The sequence below is a fragment of the Macaca fascicularis genome, chromosome 19 (assembly GCF_037993035.2).
Source record: "Macaca fascicularis isolate 582-1 chromosome 19, T2T-MFA8v1.1".
Lineage (NCBI taxonomy): Eukaryota > Metazoa > Chordata > Mammalia > Primates > Cercopithecidae > Macaca > Macaca fascicularis.
The window spans coordinates 7793289-7812049 of NC_088393.1; the positions used below are offsets into that span (position 1 = coordinate 7793289).

At 46.1% G+C, this 18761-nt stretch overlaps 1 protein-coding gene and 1 long non-coding RNA gene across 19 annotated transcripts; both read left to right on the plus strand.

Moving 5' to 3' along the window:
• Positions 1 to 1667: 1667 nt before the first annotated feature.
• ZNF557 (zinc finger protein 557) lies at positions 1668 to 18370 on the plus strand. Of its 18 annotated transcripts, none has more exons than XM_005587734.5 (8): positions 1668 to 1975; positions 3146 to 3232; positions 7782 to 7892; positions 8431 to 8519; positions 9126 to 9252; positions 14019 to 14114; positions 14628 to 14710; positions 15546 to 18370. In XM_005587734.5, the coding sequence occupies exons 3-8, from the start codon at positions 7862 to 7864 to the stop codon at positions 16326 to 16328; spliced, it is 1209 nt and encodes a 402-aa protein (XP_005587791.3). In that variant the 5' UTR covers positions 1668 to 1975; positions 3146 to 3232; positions 7782 to 7861; the 3' UTR covers positions 16329 to 18370. The 18 variants fall into 18 exon arrangements, with proteins under 18 accessions (XP_005587791.3, XP_005587793.3, XP_073881708.1 ...); XM_005587735.5 differs by having other exon boundaries at positions 1966 to 2278; XM_074025606.1 differs by having other exon boundaries at positions 1966 to 2278; positions 14019 to 14102.
• On the plus strand, positions 10988 to 11721 carry LOC141409195 (uncharacterized). The gene is made up of 2 exons (XR_012428298.1): positions 10988 to 11029; positions 11596 to 11721. It is a non-coding gene; the product is annotated as an uncharacterized lncRNA (long non-coding RNA).
• Positions 18371 to 18761: the final 391 nt, after the last annotated feature.

Sequence of the window (18761 nt, forward strand, 5' to 3'; positions counted from 1 at the left end):
AAAATCCAGTTAAACACTTCTAAATAAAACAACATTAAGAACTACGAAATATGAAAAATTTAGCACACACAGACCACCATATGTTTCCTCACCTATAAATAGTGATAATAACACCTTCCTTGTAGGTCTCTGTGAACGTATTTAGGGATAATGTATGTAAAACTGTTTATTACCATGCAGGCTGGAAAGTAATGTCCCATTCATTTGTCCACTAGGATGGCCATAGGGTGTTTGGGTTTTTTTCCTTTTAATTATTGAATTCCAGAGTTTTCAAACACATTCTATTGTTGTAAAGTGAATCATATTCATATTTTTTTCCTAGGGTTTAGTGATTCCTTTTGCATACAAATTCAGGCTGTATGTGTTCACACACAGACCTCAAATAATACCTTAATTTTCACAATGAAAAGCTCTCTTCCTTGCCCCGTAGCCTTGCTCCCAGAATCAACTTTTTTTTTTCCTGATAGTAATTACATATTTGTAAGTTAGGTATTTATACTGCTTTTTCATTTATCAGCTTTAGACTATATTGAATTACTTTCTTCTCTGAAACAATTAGCACATAACTCTTACATACTGTAAAACTAATTTTCCTCACCAAACATAATCATTTAAGGAATCTGGATACATCAAAATTCAATGTTTATCATTTTATGACATCAATATTTACCATTTGTAGCATCTAAACCTTAGCCAGAGATGTAACAAGTAGTATGTTAATTTTTTTCATTTTTTCTTTTGATTTCTTAAATTTTAAAATTTCCTTTTTTATTTCTTCGTATGAATCCAACACCTATTTTCTCCACCAGAAATGTAATTCTCTTTTCAATAGATCCAGATGTGCACGAGACAATTCATCAGCTTTGGCTTTTACTTGGAGACATCCCTCCCTAGCTCTCCCTCTCCTCGTCCCTCTCTGGATAGGAGAAAGATGCATACATGATCCCATTTTTGAAAGAAATTAGGAAGCTCAAAATCACAAAAAAGGCTGAGTGTGGTGTGGCTCACACCTGTAATCTCAGCACTTTGGGAGGCCGAGGTGCGAGAGAATGACTTGACGCCATGAGTTCTACACCATCCTGGGCAATACAGACCTCCTCTCTACAAAAAAAATACAAAATAGCCAGGCTTGGTGGTGTGGGAGGCCCAGGCGGAAGAATGGCTTGAGCTCAGGAGGTCGAGGCTGCAGTGAGCGACGATTGCACCACTGCACTCCAGTCTGGGCCAGAGTGAGACCCTGTCTCAAAACAAACGACGCACACAAGCCCTAAATGTGTGGCTATATCATTTTAACAGGCAGTGAATGTGGAGAAACGACTGAAGAAAACTTTAGAGTTCATTTTGCATCCTGCTACCTGAACAGTTTTAAAATCCACAAAAAGCCCTGCACCCGAAAACTGACCTCCCCAAAGTCTTGCCCTCTCAGCCTCTTAGCTCAACCCCATTCCATGCCCCATCACTACCTTATCTGGTCCACATGCTCTCGCACCAAACCTGGTACTAACCCGCAAGGCCCGCCCATCAAACTTAATGCCCGCCCACAACCCCGCCCCCTAACAGTCTCTGGACTGTTAGCCCCGCCCGCATGCCTGGTACCGCCCCAGCCGCTCCCCAGAGTTGGTTCCCGCCCCCGGAACTAGCCCACGCCCACACTCAGCCCCGCCTCCAAGCCTGGTACCGCCCGCGGCCCCGCTCAGGAGCTAGTTCCGCCCCCAACCCTACCACAGACCCGCGCCAGGAGAACCCTGCCTCCGCGGCTATCCCTGGTCAGGGCCCAACCTTGTTCTGTTAATAACTAAGCAAACTGGAACACCTCGGCCCGAGGTTTGGGTGCGCGGCCGCTACTCCCGCCCGCCCGCTGCACATGCAGCCTGAACCCGGGGCCTCCGGACACGCCACATTTTAGGTTGGGACCAGCTGGAGCCGGAAGTGGAGGTGCAGCGCCGCTAGCCGGAGACCGGAAGCGGAATTGCAGGTGTGTATTGTGAGAAGAGCAGCGTTTGCAGCGACTGGGAGAGAGTCTTTCGGTCGCCGCGAGAGGTGCTGGGTTCGGTGAGTCCGAGTCCAGAGAGGGGTCCCAGCCGCGGGCCCTGCGTCCCTCCCGGGAGCCGGGTTTCCGCCCCTGAGGCCTCGGGCTGTACCCTCAGTTCAGCCCGAAGCTGCTATTTCCTCCGGTGTCGGGGCCCGGCGCCCGTGTCGCCCTCACACGGGACGATTATGCGTCCCAGGGGACTTTTGGCTATAGTTGGAGACGGTTTTGAATGTCACAAAATGGAAGGTAGGAGGGACTGTGCTACTACTGTAATCTAGAGGGTGGAGACCAGGGATTCTAGCAGCTCAGCATCCTGCAGCGCATAAAGCAGCCGCCGCCAGCAAAGTCTCATCTAGCCCCAAATGTCAGTAGTGCCCAGGTTGGGAAACCCTGATGGAGGGCATTAAAATCTCTGCAGTCCTAAATGCACTGTATAAATTATTTAGAATTCAGCTGAGTCACGTATAAGACCTAAAGTTACGAATTAGAGCATCTGGAGTCACCATAAAATCCCCAGGCAAATGATTTAAGCAAGTCAAATGCAAACAGCTTTAAGCCCCTTGTCCCATTTTAGGGAGCAAATGGCCGGATAGGAATCTGGGGAATTCAGGCACAGCCAGTAGCCTGGGTTCTTATTATTTAAATCTTTTTTTTCTTTCTTTTTTTTTTTTTTTTTTTTTTTTTTTGAGACGGAGTCTTGCTCTGTCTCCCAGGCTGGAGTGCGGTGGTGCGATCTCGGCTCACTGCAAGCTCCGCCCCCCGGGTTCATGCCATTCTCCTGCCTCAGCCTGCCGGGTAGCGGGGACTACAGGCGCCCGCCACCACGCCCGGCTAATTTTTTTGTATTTTTAGTAGAGACGAGATTTCACTGTGTTAGCCAGGATGATCTCGATCTCCTGACCTTGTGATCCACATGCCTCGGCCTCCCAAAGTGCTGGGATTACAGGCGTGAGCCACCGTGCCCGGCCTCAATCAGTGTTTTTAAGTGAATGGGGTGGTCTTTCTGTGCAACAACTGTGTTACTCTCAATAAATACATTTTATTATGCATACATATTACTCCCTACAAAAGGCCTCTTAAGCCATTTTTGTGCCCTTTTTCTTTTCGGACAAGAAAAGTATCATTCTAGCTCAGATTTGTGTTGAAACCAGCCTCAAGGTTCACCTATCCTCACTGATCCGTGGATTTCTGTATGATCAGGTGAGTAGCGTGTAGAACTTGTAAGCTGCAATACTCTACTGTGTAGAAATATTGCGAATGGATTTTTCCTGTGCTCAGGTTGTAAACACAAGGAATTACTAAGAGTGAGGGTATCTTTTTTTTTTTTTTTTTTTTTTTGAGACAGACTCACTCTGTTGCCCAGGCTGGAGTGCAGTGGTACGGTTTCAGCTCATTGCAACATCTGCCTCCCAGGTTCAAGTGATTCTCCTGCCTCAGCCTCCCAAGTAGCTGGAATTACAAGGGTGCACCACCACGCCCTGCTATTTTTTGTGTTTTTAGTACAGGCAGGGTGTTGCCATGTTGGCCAGGCTGGTCTTGAACCCCTGACCTCAGGTGATCCGCCCAACTCGGCCTCCCAAAGTGCTGGGATTACAGGCGTGAGCCACGAGTGAGGGTACTTTAAAAATTATTTGTTTGACGGCTTCTATTCAAGAGAAAGATAGTAAGGGGTGTGTGACAGTGTGTGTGTAAATAAGTCAGTAAATACAGCTATATGCAAATCAGTACACAAAATAAACACGTAAACACTATTTTTAAATTTTTTTTCAACCTTCCAAGATATCTCAATTTTTCTTTTATTTTTTTCTTTTCCTGACTGGCCTGCCAGCCTGTAGACTTGTGCTGTATAATAAGGTAGCTGCTAAGCCGGGTGCGGTGGTGCACCCTTGTAATTCCTTGTAATTATGTAATCCCAGCACTTTGGGAGGCTGAGGCGGGCGGATCACCTGAGGTCGGGAGTTCGAGACCAGCCCCACTAACATCGTGAAACCCTGTCTCTACTAAAAATACAAAATTAGCTGTGCATGGTGGCCGGCACCTGTAGTCCCAGCTACACGGGAGGCTGAGGCAGGAAAATTGCTTGAACCTGGGAGGCGGAGGTTGCAGTGAGCCGAGATTGTGCCACTGCACTCCAGCCTGGGCGACACAGCGAGACTCTTTCTCAAAAATAAATAAATAAATAAATAAGGTAGCTGTTAGTCCATGTGGTTGTTTAAATTTAAATTTAGACCAATTAAGATTCAATAAAATTGGCCAGGTGCTGTAGCTGACACCTGTAATCCTAGCACTTTGGGAGGCCAAGGCAGGTAGATCACGAGGTCAGGAGATTGAGGTCATCCTGGCTAACACGGTGAAACCCCGTTTCTACTAAAAATACAAAAAATTAGCCGGGCGTGGTGGTGGATGCCTGTAGTCCCAGCTACTCGGGAGGCTAAGGCAGGAGAATGGCGTGAAGTCGGGAGGCGGAGCTTGCAGTGAGCCGAGATTGCGCCACTGCACTCCAGCCTGGGCCACAGAGTGAGATTCCGTCTCAAAAAAAAAAAAAAAAAAAAGAATAAATTTTTAAATTCAGGTTCTCAGTCGCACTAACCACATTTCAAGTGCTTGACAGCGACATGTGGCTAATGCCCCTATTGAAAAGCGAAGATTAAGATCATTTCCATCATCCCAGAAAGCCCTGCTGGGTGGCATTGTCCTAGTCTCTTCCATTTGTCCATTGCAATGAAGCCAGAATGGCTGTTGTAAAAGATAATTTGTGGCCGGGAGTGGTGGCTCAAGCCTGTCTGTAATCCCAGAACTTTGGGAGGCTGAGGTGGGTGGATCATCTGAGGTCAGGCGTTCAAGACCAGCCTGGCCAACATGGTGAAACCCCGTCTGTACTAAAAATACAGAAATTAGGTGGGTGTGGTGACTCTTGAGCCCGGGTGGTGGAGGTTGCAGTGAGCCAAGATGGCACCACTACACTCCAGCCTGGGCAACAGAGCGAGACTGCATCTCAAAAAAAATAAATAAATAAAAGTAAAAATACAGCCGGGTGCAGTGGCTCACACCTGTAATTCCAGTACTTTGGGAGACTGAGGCGGGCAGATCACCTTAGGTCAGGAGTTTGAGAGCAGCCTGGCCAACATGGCAAAACCCTGTCTCTACTAAAAATACAAAAAGTAGCCAGGCGTGGTGGTGGGCGCCTGTAATCCCAGCTACTTGGGAGGCTGAGGCAGGAGAATCGCTTGAACCCGGGAAGCAGAGGTTGCAGTGAGCCGAGATCTCACCATTGTAGTTCAGCCTGGGTGACAGAGCGAGACTGTCTCAAAATAAATAAAAATAAATTTGCTTCAGTCAGTCCCCTGCCTGAAAAGCCTTTGCTGGCTCTCCACTGCCCCTCACCTTCAAACTCCTCACCACTCTATAATACCTTTCGAAATACAACCTTTCCCCTGTACGCTGGCCCCTTATTTGTCCACATGCTCCAAACTGCGAACTTGGCTGCCTCAGCAGCTTGCTTTCCTGCCTCTGCACGTGCACTTCCCACTGAGCAAGACCCTACCTCGACTCTCAAGACTCAATTCAAATGTTTTTAGTGTTTTTCCTTCCCAGGCTTCCCAGTCCCCTTCCTCCCAGATCCTGGGTTGGATGCCACGCGCCCCTCTGCCATAGCACATATCACTCTGACATGCAGCAGGAGGTCTGTGTGTGTGTCCCACTCCCGGAAAGCCAGTTCTTAGATGACAGGGATCTTCCTCCCCTCCATCTGCAGCACCCGGCGTGGGGCAGGCATCAATAAAACATGAATGAAGGGTCAACGTCGGGACCCGAGGGCTGGAGAAGGGATTCGAGAGGAATAACTGGGTGAGGAAATGCTACGCCTCGTTTGGACTTAGGAGAGAAAAGGGGGCGGACCCACCAGGAGCTCACCTATGCAAAATTCTCTTTTCTACCGTTTGTGCAACACAGCTGCTGGAAGACCCCACTCATAAACACCTAGAAATATGTGGAACTGCAGAGAAATAATACTTTTTTTTTTTTTTTTTGAGATGGAGTCTCACTCTGTCGCCCAGGCTGGAGTGCAGTGGCACGATCTGGGCTCACTGCAACCTCTGCCTCCTGAGTTCAAGCGATTCTCCTGCCTCAGCCTCTCAGGTAGCTGGGATTACAGGCGCCCACCACCATGCCCAGCTAATTTTTTAAATATATTTTTAGTACAGACAAGGTTTCACCAACTTGGCCAGGCTGTTCTCGAATTGCTGACCTCAGGTGATCTGCCCGCCTCAGCCTCCCAAAGCGCTGGGATTAGAGGCGTGAGCCAGTGCGCCCGGCCATAATACAGATTTTCTTGCATGTCATAATACTAAAACTCAGACTTTTACATATAAGTACAAATATATAAACTTTTCACATGTATATGTGAATTTTGGGGGTGTTGTTATTCTGCCAACCACAGAGACCAAATGTCAGAGACATTGGCAGCTGTATTGGGGGGTGGGGGCTGTGAGGCTGCAGGCAGGAATGGGAAAGAGCCGCCCATCCCTGCTTGGTTCCAAGTACCAGCGAACAACTGGCCTGTGGGGAATGGCTCTCCATTCACTCCTCTCCCAATCCTTCCCTCCCCGGACACTGGGGGTATGGGGGTCACCCAGGATAAATTCCCTGGGCAAGAGATCTAGGACGCCAGGGCCTGAATGCTGCATCTCAATACAAATTCTAGAGAGACTGAGTGGCCCTGCCTTCCATGAATAGCGAACACCATCTACCCTCTACAGCTCTGTTTTGTCTACCTGGCCCAAACTCACTCTTACAGGTCTCTAACTCCAGACTGTGCCCCTCGCCAACCCCTCCCACACGCACACCCTTGGCCGCTTTCTTTTCTTGTTTGTTGTTTTTTTAGACGGAGTATCGCTCTGCTTCCCAGGCTGGAGTGCAAATGGCGTGATCCTGGCTCACTATAAGCTCCACCTCCCAGGTTCATGCCATTCTCCCGCCTCAGCCTCCTGAGCAGCTGGGATTACAGGTGTGTGCCACCACGCCCGGCTAATTTTTAATATATTTTTTAGTAGAGATGGGGTTTCACCACATTAGCCAGAATGGTCTCGATCTCCTGATCTCACGATCCGCCCACCTTGGCCTCCCAAAGTGCTGGGATTACAGGCGGGAGCCACCATGCCCCACCGGCCACTTTCATCTTTGTGTGTATACACACACACACGCGCACACACACACATACACAGCCCTTCTTTTCTCGTATAAAAGGAAACATTCCATATATACTATTTGGTACTTTTTTTCCCCTTAAATTTACTGAGGATAATAATCTATTGATATCTAGAGATCTCTCTTTTTTTTAACGGGTGCACTATAATGCCACAGTGAATAATCTTACACAGCTTTTATATTTGTGTATCTTACAGATCGATTCTTAGAAGTTGTAGGAATCTAGGGTCTCTGATAGAAAATGGCTGGAGCTCTGCTGGGCTGGCATGAGAATAGGGGATGGGGAGGAGGAAATCAACTGAAATGAGGGGCAGTGACATCCGAGCTGGGTAAGGTGGAAACCAGGAGGGAGGGTGGCCAAGGCAGAGCACAGGCTGGAGAGGGGGTGACCGATTCAGGGCACAGGCTAGAGAGGGGGTGACCGAGGCAGGGCACGGGCTGGAGAAGGGGTGACCGAGGCAGGGCACGGGCTGACGGGGGTGACTGAGGCAAAGCACGGGCTGGAGAGGGGGTGGCCCAGGCAGAGTGTTCCCATTTCTTCCAGAGTGCTTTCCTAAGAGCGATGCAGGAATAAGGGAGGAGCGTCCTGCTTCCTGGCTGCCCTGTTGCTGTCGGAGTCACAGGATGGCCGCCATCATCCTGCCCCTGACTGCTGGTGAGTTGTGGGGTCTCAGAGTCCAGACTTGAAAGGCTCTGACCCACAGCATGGGATGGGAGCGAGTTGGGCAGAGCAGGTGAGGCAGGAGTGGAGTCCCAGGGCCCAGAGGTCCTCAGTGTCTGATCGGGCGGCTCTCGGGATTTGGGACTTAGGCGTTTGGGTGTCTGTGGATGTTGTCTCTGTGGTGAATGTGCTGGAACTTTTGAATTCTCCCTTTAGTTCTTTCTGTGAACCTTATAAAAACACAGTGACACCCTTGGAACTTCAGTTTCCTCATCTGTGAAGTGGGAATAATCCCTTCCCCAAGTGCAGTCAGACCTTGAGCCCTGTTACCTGGCGTGGATGCAGCAGGGCCATGCTCTGGTTTCCTTGGATTGCTGTTGCTGGGTGTTTGCGTGCAGTAGAGGTGGCTGCTTTGTGGGTGACTGTGTATGCATGGGGACATGGTCAATTGCAGGCAGGTGGGGGAGCTTCCAGGTGTGTGAGTGGACACAGGGCCGGTCTGGATTCCTGGGACTCATTTTTCCTCCTCCAGCTCTGTCTTCCCCATTCCCAGCCTCTCAGCGAGAAGGACACACAGAGGGCGGAGGGCTGGTTAATGAGCTCCTGACAAGCTGGCTAAAGGTAAGTTAGATGTTCTTTTCTCCAATCATTATTCCTTCAGCCAGAAGGTTGGACTTTCAGTGGCCTGGACCTTCACGGCCAAACTCGCTCCTCAGGCATCCCAGGATCTCTGAGCAAGGGCTGCCCGGAAAATACCAGTGTGTGTCAACGTTTACTGCAGGTTCAGAGCCCCTTCCAGGGTCCCTAAGTATATCACATGCTCCTGCGAGTTTTAAGGGAAAGCCAGGTAAAGACATGACAATGTTCTAAGCCCAAGCGATGAATGAAGGCCGTACAGAAATCATTCATTCACTTACCAAGTATTTCTCCGATTTCTGCCGTGTCACGGGCCCGTGCTCCCCTGGAGACTGAGGGAAATGAGGTCACAGGAGCTCCCAGTCTGAGAGAAAAGACGGCTGCTCTGTGGTACTGGGCACTGGGCCTGGGAGTGGCCTAAGGAGACAAGCATTGAGGGCTGAGCTCAGAAGCCAGGGAGGGGAGCTCGGAACCCCACCCCACATCTTGTGCTCAGGTTTCCCTAGCCCTGGCTCTGTTCTTCTGGGCCCTATTCCTGTGCACATTGGGGGGGTGGTCCTTGGCTAAGCCGTGATGTTTGCAATGCCTTAGGGCTTGGTGACCTTCGAGGATGTGGCCGTGGAGTTCACCCAGGAGGAGTGGGCATTGCTGGACCCTGCCCAAAGGACACTGTACAGGGACGTGATGCTGGAGAACTTCAGGAACGTGGCCTCCCTGGGTAAGCCTAGTGTCATTCCTGCATTTATTTAATGACTCAGGAAGTAAGTCTTTTTTTTTTAATTGAGGTAACACAGGACACAAAAGTCACCATTTAAACTATTTTAAAGTGTCCAATTCGGTGGTTTTTCGTAGGTTCACCATGTAGTACGACCATCACCACTAATTCCAGAGCGTAGCTGTCATGCCAGAAATAAGCCCCGTAGTCATGAAGTGGTCTCTCCCCATTTCTCCCTCCCGAACACCTTGGCACCCACTAACCTTTCTGTCACTATAGATGTGTCTCTTCTTTTTGAGGAGGTTGTTTTCAGACAGTGTCTCCCTCCATTGCCCAGGCTATAGTGCAGTGGCACAATCCTGAGTAGCTGGGACCACAGGTGCGCACCACCATGCCCAGCTAATTTGCTTATTTTTTGTAGAGATAGGGTCTTGCTCTGTTGCCCAGGCTGGTCTCAAACTCCTGGGCTCAGGTGATCCTCCTGCCTTAGCTTCCCAGGGTGCTGGGATTACAGATGTGAGCTACCATTCCTGGCCCTATTCTTGCCATTTTATATAAATGGAATCATATAAAATGTGGTCTTTTGTGTCTCACTTTTTGCTTAGCATAATGTTTTCTGGTTTTTGTTTTGTTTTTTTTTTTGAGATGGAGTTTTGCTCTGTTGCCCAGGCTGGAGTGCAGTGGTGTGATCTCAGCTCACTGCAAGCTCCACTTTCCAGGTTCAATCTGTTCTTCTGCCTCAGCTTCCCGAATAGCTGGGACTAAAGGCATGCGCCACCACGCCCGGCAAATTTTTGTATTTTTAATAGAGATGGAGTTTCACCATGTTGGCCAGGCTGGGACTCCTGGCCTCAAGTGATCCACCCACCTCGGCCTCCCAAAGTGCTGGGATTACAGGCATGAGCCACCACGCCCGGCTGTTTTCAAAGTATAGCCGTGTTGTAGCACATATCAGAACTTCATTCTTTTTATGGTTAAATATTGTTCCATTATGTGTATATACCACTTTTTATAAATCAGTTCATCAGCTGATGGAAATTTAGCCTGTTCTCATGTTTTGGCTAATGTGGGTAGTGTTGCTATAAACATTCATGTACAAGATTTTGCTTGAGCACCTGTTTTCTCTTGGGTATTTACCTAGGAGTGGAACTGCTGGGTCCTGTGTTAATTCTATGTTTAATGTGTTGAGGAACCTCCAAACTTTTACATTCCTACCAGCAATGCATGAGACCAGCAATGTATCACAATTTCTCTGCATCCTTACCAACATTCGCCTCTTTTCCTTTTTTAAAAAAAATTATGATAGCCATTCTTGTGGGTGTCTGTCTCATTGTGGTTTTTATTTCTATTCCCTAAAAAAAATGATGAGATTGGCCATCTTTTCTTGTGCTTGTTGGCCATTTATACATCTTTTTTGAAGAAATGTTCGTTCAAGTGCTTTTTCCATTTGCGGGGCATTGTTTGCCTTTTTGTTACTGAGTTGTAAAAGTTCTTTATATGTTCTGGATCCTCGACCCTTATGAGATACATCATTTTCAGATATTTCCTCCCATTCAGTGGATTGCCTTTTCACCATCTTGAATGACAGTTTTGCGGGAGATAGAACTCTTGGTTGATATTTTTCTTTCAGTACTTGGCGTATGTCATCATCCCACTGGCTTGTGGCCTCCATGGTTTTTGATGAGAAGTCAGCTGTTAATCTTGTACATGATGACTTATTTCTGCCTTGCTTTTTTTCAGGATATTCTCTGTCTTTGGCTTTTGACCATTTAATTATAAGGTATCTCAGTGTGAGTTTTTTTGAGTGTATCCTATTTGGAGATCCTTAAGCTGCTTTGATGTATAGACTTGTAATTTCCATCAAATTTGGGAATGTTTGGCCATTATTTTTCCATATATTCCTTTTTTATTATTATGATTTAGAGTCTCACTCTGTCACCCAGGCTGGAGTACACTGGCACGATCTCAGCTCACTGCAACCTCCGCCTCCTGGGTTCAAGCAGTTCTCCCTGCCTCAGCCTCCTGAGTAGCTGGGATGACAAACGCACACCACCACACCTGGCTAATTTTTGTATGTTTAGTAGAGACAAGGTTTCACCATGTTGGCCAGGCTGGTCTCGAACTCCTGACCTCAGGTGATCCTTCCACCTCGGCCTCCCAAAGTCTTGTAATTAGAGCGTGACCCACCGCGCCTTGCCAATTTTTCCACATATTCCTTCTGCTCCTTTCTCTGTCTCCTCTCCAGTAGCAACTCCCATTATGTGTATTCTGATGTTTGATGGTGTCTTCTGGGTCTCTTAGGCTCTGCTCATTTTTTTCCCTTTATTTTTAATTTCTGCTCTACAGATCAGGCAATCTTAATTGACCTGGCATCAAGTTCACTGATTGCGTCTTCTGCCTGATCAAGTCTTCTGAGGAGCCCCTCTAGTAAATTTTTCATTTCAGATAATAAATATTTTTCAATTTAAAAATTCCTATTTGGCTCCTTTTTATAATTTCCATCTCTTTATGCTTTTCTCTATTTGGTGAGAATTCATTCTGATGGTTTTCATTAGTTCTTTGTACACAGTTTCCATTAACTCCTTGAGCATATTTGAAATAGTTGACTTGAAGTCGTTGCCTAATAAATCCAAGGACTGGGTTTCCTTATGGATCATTTCTGTTCATTTCTTTTTTCCTATAATGCAGTTTCATTTCTTTGTTTCTTTTTTTTTTTCTTTTTTTTTTTTTTTTTTGGAGACAGAGTCTCACTCTGATGCCCAGGCTGGAGTGCAGTGACACAATCTCGGCTCACTGCAAGCTTTGCCTCCCAGGTTCATGCCATTCTCCTGCCTCAGCCTCCCGAGTAGCTGGCACTACAGGCGCCCGCCACCACGCCTGGCTATTTAGTAGAGATGGGATTTCACCATGTTACCCAGGATGGTCTCGATCTCCTGAAATCGTGATCTGCCCATCTCAGCCTCCCAAAGTGTTGGGATTACAGGCATGAGCCACCACGCCCAGCCCATTTTTTTGTTTCTTTACATGCCTCATAATTTATTTGCTGAAAACTACTTTCAGAATATTACAATATGGCAGTTCTTTAAATCTGATTTCAAGGTTTGTTGTAGTTGGTATTATTTCTTTGTTTAGTGACATTTCTGAACTAATTTTGTAATGTCTGTATTTGTCATATGTGGCCACTGAAGTCTCTGTTCTATTAGCTTAATGTTCAGCTTGGGATTCATTTGTCAGAGATTTTCTTAAATACCTGGAACCCAAAAGATGACCAGGCTTTACCAATAGATCTGAATTACATGTTGGAGCATGCCTTCAAAACTCAGCTAAAGCACTTTACAACTCTGACTTAGCCTTCACTTCCTTCTTATGCAGAACCTGAAGGTCAGTCAAAGGTAAGGGCTTGGTGCCTTCTCAGATCTTCTCTGAGCATGTGTTCATCCCTGGGTATGAACATGGCCTTCTAGAAATGTGCAGAGGGCTGGGCACAGTGGCTCACACCTGTAATGCCAGAACTTTGGGAGGCCGAGGTAGGCGGATCATCTGAGGTCAGGAGTTCGAGACCAGCCTGGTCAAGATGGTGAAACCATATCTTTACTAAAAATACAAAAGAATCAGCCAGGAGTGGTGGCACATGCCTGTAATCCCAGCTACTTGGGAGGCTGAGGCAGGAGAATTGCTTGAACCCAGGAGGCAGAGGTTGCAGTGAGCCGAGATCACACCACTGTACTCCACCCTCGGCAACGGAGTAAGACTCCATCTTGTGGGGGTGATTAAAAAGGTGTGGAAAGATGCTCTACTCCCCCGAGCATCTTGTTCTGCACTTCTCCTCCCAGGTTTTTTGGTTAGTCTTGTTTGCTTCACAGTTTTCCCTAACCCCACTCAGCAGTGGCTGATTTGCCTTTAGATGTGTTGGGACACACTTCCCTCTCCACCCTACACCTTCCATAGGTGTAGTCTCTTCAGACCTGGGAGAGTTTGGAGTTACACAAATAAAGGGAAGCCCTTTGATCCAGCCCATCAGGGAGCCAGCAGACAGGTCAGAACAAACAACCACAGGTTTTTGAGAATAAGGTGCATTCTGTTCTCTTCAGTACTAGAAACACAGGTTGTTGTCTTCAAGGCAAAATGGGGACTAGAGTGTGCGGCTAGAGTCAGTTAAAATGTCACAAATCTCTCTTACCCTGATTCGGCTGTTTGTCTCGATTAGGCATTCTCCTGTGGCTGTAAACTTTTGATCACATTCAAGAGCTCCAATGAAGCTGATTCTGTTTTTGCCCATTTACTTACTGTTTCTATGAAGGGATGAAGTTGGGGAGTTCCCTACTCCACTACTTTCATCGACATCACTTCTTTTAAGTCCTTCGTAAGCACCTCTGTTCCTAGGTCTGTGCTGGGATGTGGGTGTACAGTGAAGAATGCAACATGGTCCCAACCCTCATAGAGCTGTCTAATGCTGTCCACTATGAAATGAAGATCTCCTTCTTTCCCTGACTGTATATTCTCTGTAGTTAAATCTTCTGGGCTTTCAGATTCTGTGTTTAAACCTGGACAGGGGCTCCTGGGACCAGTTATCCTGCAACCACCCTACATATTGCTTGTGATTTTGTGTATGTGTGTGAAAGACAGTTGCTATATTTCTTCAATTTCGGCATAATTATTCCTCTGCTCCTGAAGTCACACCTCTTCCCCTTCAGAACTGATTTCAGTTTCATGGGGAGCTTGTCTGCTGCACAGTCCTCCTACATCATGTGTCTTTTCTCCATGTACAGGGGACCAAGTTGATAAACCTGGTCTGATCACCCAGTTGGAGCAAGAAGATGAAGTGATGACAGAAGAGAGAGGAATTCTTCCAGGTACGTGTCCAGGTGAGCACCAGGTGGATATAAGTCCTTGTGAGGAACAGCTCTGGCCAGGGACTGAGGCGTTGGGAGTATTATAATACATTAGGAAATACCAGTCAGAGAAGTGCGTAAATGCCCCTTTTCCCAAGAAGGCTGAGAACATTTGGTCTGAGCCCCCCCATGTACTTTCATGACTTTAACTTTCTGTCATCTCGTACTTTACTTGGGCCTCAGGGGAGGAAAAAAAGACATGTCTCTTTTTCTGACATTTAAGTCTCCTGTGAACTCTTTGATCAGTTTCAGTCCACCTTGCCCTCCTGACAATTCCTTCATTCTGTCCACATCAATCTCAATCTTCCTAGAGTCTTTCTTAAACATTGCCTAAAATTGTCACAGCCATATCTTTCATGGAATCCCTTCTCAAAAACCCTCACCTCTCAGATTCTGCCTTCACCCATGTATGCATTTTACCATTTCACCATCAACTTATATTTGCCTCTTTTCTATCAACTTAAATTTCTTTTTAACTTGTTTCAGATGTGGAGAATCCACTTAAAGCCAAAGGGTTAACTCCTAAGCTGCATGTTTTTCGAAAAGAACAATCTGGAAATATGAAAATGGTAAGACTAACATGGGTGATTTCTGTTTTTTTCATGGTAGGAGAATGCCCTACGTGAGAAAAGCCACAAAGACTGGCTTTGTTGGCCAGGCGCAGTGGCTCACGCCTGTAATCCCAATACTTTGGAAAGCCGAGGCGGGTGGATCATGAGGTCAGGTGTTGGAAACCAGCCTGGCCAATATGGTGAAACCCCGTCTCTACTAAAAATACAAAAAAAAAAAAAAAAAAAAAAAAAAAAAATTAGCCGGTGTAGTGGTGCACGCCTGTAATCCCAAATACCTGGGAGGCTGAAGCAGAATAATCACTTGAACCCTGGAGGCGGAGCTTGCAGTGAGCCAAGATCACGCCACTGCACTCCAGCCTGGGCGACAGAGCGAGACTCTGTCTCAGAAAAAAAGAAAGAGTGGCTTTATTGAATAGTTATTAAAGGAAAGTGTCATTTTTCCAAGAGAAAGTAGTGTCTCTGAAGAGATACTGTGAAATTATTTTGAATTTGGAAAAAAGCATTAGTTAGCCCCAAACGTGTTTTTCCTGAGAATTCCCACAAGTAAGTATTTCCAGTAATCTGAGTCAGATATTGGGTATTTGAAAAAGAAATTAGCCTTAAATTTATCAGAAAATACTCTGTGAATATGATAAAGACTTGCGGAAAGAATCCATCTTTTTTAAATGCTAAGAATTCAAACTGACAGAAGCAATGTACCAGCACTCATAGTGGCAAAAACATTAATTCCAATACTATGATACACAACAGAATTCCTGGGACAGGAAATTCCTCTGACAGCATTCAATGTTAAAAATATTATAAATGGTACTTATTAGTCATCTCTTAACAGGAGAGGAATCATCTCGGAGCAGAATTCAGCGAATGTAATCAGTGTTTTAAAGTCTTCAGCACAAAATCTTCCCTTATGCGGCACAAGAAGATTCACACTGGAGAAAAACGCTACGACTGCAATGAATGTGGGAAATCCTACAGCAGCAAATCTTATGTTACTGTTCATAAGAGAATCCACAATGGGGAGAAACCCTACAAATGCAGTGACTGTGGGAAAACCTTCAGCAATTCCTCATACCTCAGACCGCACTTGAGAATTCACACCGGAGAAAAACCCTACAAATGTAACCAGTGTTGTCGTGAGTTCCGCACTCAGTCAATCTTCACAAGGCACAAGAGAGTTCATACAGGGGAGAGTCATTATGTATGTAATCAGTGTGGAAAGGCTTTCAGCACAGGGTCATCTCTTTCTTTGCACTATAGCATTCATACAGGGGAGAACCCTTACGAATGCCACAATTGTGGGAAAACCTTCAGGAGGAGCTCGAATCTGACACAGCACGTAAGAACTCATACTGGAGAAAAGCCCTACAAGTGTAATGAGTGTGGGATATCCTTCACCAGTAGCTTTTCTCTTACAGTTCACAGGAGAATACATAATAGAGAGAAATCCTATGAGTGCAGTGACTGTGGAAAAACCTTTAATGTTCTGTCATCTGTTAAGAAACACAGGAGAACTCATACTGGAAAAAGACCCTATGAATGTAATTATTGTGGGAAATTCTTCACAAGTAACGGGTACCTTTCTGTGCATATGAGAACACATATTAGGCAGATGTGAATTCAATAACTGTGCGAAAAGCATTCATCGATCTTTCATGCCTCAGATAACATGAAAGAACTCTTCACCAGATGTATGAATTACCTGCTACTGTATAACGTGTAACAAATTACCCCACAAAATTGTGTGGCTTCAAACAACAAACATTTATCTCAGTTTTTGTAGGTCAGGAATTCAGAAACAGCGTAGCTCCATAGTTCAGGATCTCTCAAGAGGTTACAGTCCAGATGTCAGCAGAACCATAATCATCCAGAATTTGTACTGGTGAAGGGACCACTTCCAGATGGCTCACTCACATGCCTGACAAGTGCATGCTAGCTGTTTCCAAGGGACCTGCACTTCCAAACTACGTAGGCCTCTCAACAGGGCTAAGTTTCTTTATGGAAGCAACTTCTCCCCAAAGCCAGTGATCTAAAGGAGCCAACACAGAAAGCATAATGTCTTTTATGACCTAGCTTCAGAGAGAGAGGTGTTCATGTCCCTGTTACATCGGTCACACACACCACTCCTGATACAATGTGGAAGAACACCACACGAGGTATGAACAGTAGACATTCGGAACCATCTGGAAAGCTTGCCATGAAATCAGTGGAGATAATTTTTTATTTTATATGTTATTTATTTTTTAATTTGTTTTGTTTTGTTTTGTTTTTTTGAGACAGGGTTTCATCTATGCCCAGGCTGTAGTGCAGTGGTGCAGTCTTGGCTTATTACAACCTCCGCCTCCTGGACTCAAGGGATCCTCCCATCTCAGCCTCCCAAGTAGCTGGGACTGTAGGCATGCACCACCATGCCTGTCTAGTTTTTGTAAAGATGGGGATTCACCATGTTACCCAGGCTGCCCTCAAACTCCTGGGCTCAAGTGATCCACCTGCCTCAGCCTCCCGAAGTGCTTGGAATATAGGAACGAGCCACCACTCTCAGCCAGAACTTCTTAAGATAAAGGATGAGGGAATGTTTTCAGTGATACCTCTTACATTAGGAAAAATATGAAAATGTTCCTTGGATGCAGTACCCATGAGTGTATTAAAAATCCTTCAGTGATTCCTCCCTTTACACATGAGAGAACTCATAGAGGAAACCCTAGGAACGTAATTGATGTTAGGATGCCTCACCTCTTATCTGAGTGGCCACATGATACCTTATACTGAGAACAAAAGGTATAAGTGCTATGTATGTGGAATTACCTTCAGCAGTGTCTCATTTGTAGGTTGGGCCACTAGCTCATTAATTTTCCATCTTTTAAGTATTTATGGCTATAGCTGTCCTGAAAATCTTATTACCTCATTTTATATACAGTACATTTATTATAATTCTAAAACATCAATATATCAAATATTCAGAAAGGTATTTCCAAACAGCTCCTGAGTGATCTAGTTTGTTATAACAGAAATTAGAGGCCTGGCATGGTGGCTCACGCCTGTCATCCCAGCATTTTGGGAGGCTGAGGCAGGCGGATCACAAGGTCAGGAGATCAAGACCATCCTGGCTAACTCGGTGAAACCCCGTCTCTACTAAAAATACAAAAAATTAGCCAGGCATGGTGGTGGGCGCCTGTAGTCCCAGCTACTCGGGAGGCTGAGGCAAGTGAATGGCATGAACCTGGGAGGTGGGGGGTGCAGGGAGGTGGGGGTTGCAGGAAGGTGGGGGTTGCAGTGAGCCGAGGTCGCGCCGCTGCACTCCAGCCTGAGCAACAGAGCAAGACTCTGTCTCAAAAAAAAAAAAAAAAAAAAAAAAGTATTTGCCAGGTGTCATGGCTCACACCTATAAACCTAGCATTTTGGGAGGCTGACGCGGACAGATCACCAGAGGTCAAGAGTTCGAGACCAGCCTGGCCAACATGGCGAAACCCCGCTTCTACTAAAAACCTACAAAGTTTAGCCGGGTGTGGTGGCAGGCACCTATAATCCCAGCTACTCAGGAGGATGAGGCAGGAGAATCAATCGAACACAGGAAACGGAGATTGCAGTGAGCTGAGATTGTGCCACTTCACTCCAGCCTGGGCAAAAGAGCGCAACTCCGTCTCAAAAAAAAAAAAGAAAGACAGAAATTAGACAATATTTGATATATTTTTTCTAATCTAATAGCATTTTATCAGAGTACATGGACGTTTTGATTTTGATTGTTTTCTCTTTCTGTCCTAATATAGCAAATACTGTTTCTTCTTTTCTGGTTTTTTTTTTTGAGATGGAGTCTCGCTCTGTCACCCAGGCTGGGTTCTTGCCATTCTCCTGCCTCAGCCTCCCTAGTAGCTGGGACTACAGGTGCCCATCACCATGGCCAGCTAATTTTTCGTATTTTTAGTAGAGACGGGATTTCACTGTGTTAGCCAGGATGGTCTCGATTTCCTGACCTCGTGATCCACCTACCTCAGCCTCCCAAAGTGCTGGGATTACAGGCATGAGCCACCGTGCCTGGCGCAAATACTGTTTC

Bases quoted from the DNA above. Each gene is read 5' to 3' on its own strand.
- ZNF557 (XM_015440831.4), top strand. From the start codon at position 2,218: ATGCGTCCCAGGGGACTTTTGGCTATAGTTGGAGACGGTTTTGAATGT. The intron at 7,893-8,430 runs GTGAGTTGTGGG...TTCCTCCTCCAG, and splicing joins CATCCTGCCCCTGACTGCTG to CTCTGTCTTCCCCATTCCCA. The intron at 8,520-9,125 runs GTAAGTTAGATG...GCAATGCCTTAG, and splicing joins TCCTGACAAGCTGGCTAAAG to GGCTTGGTGACCTTCGAGGA.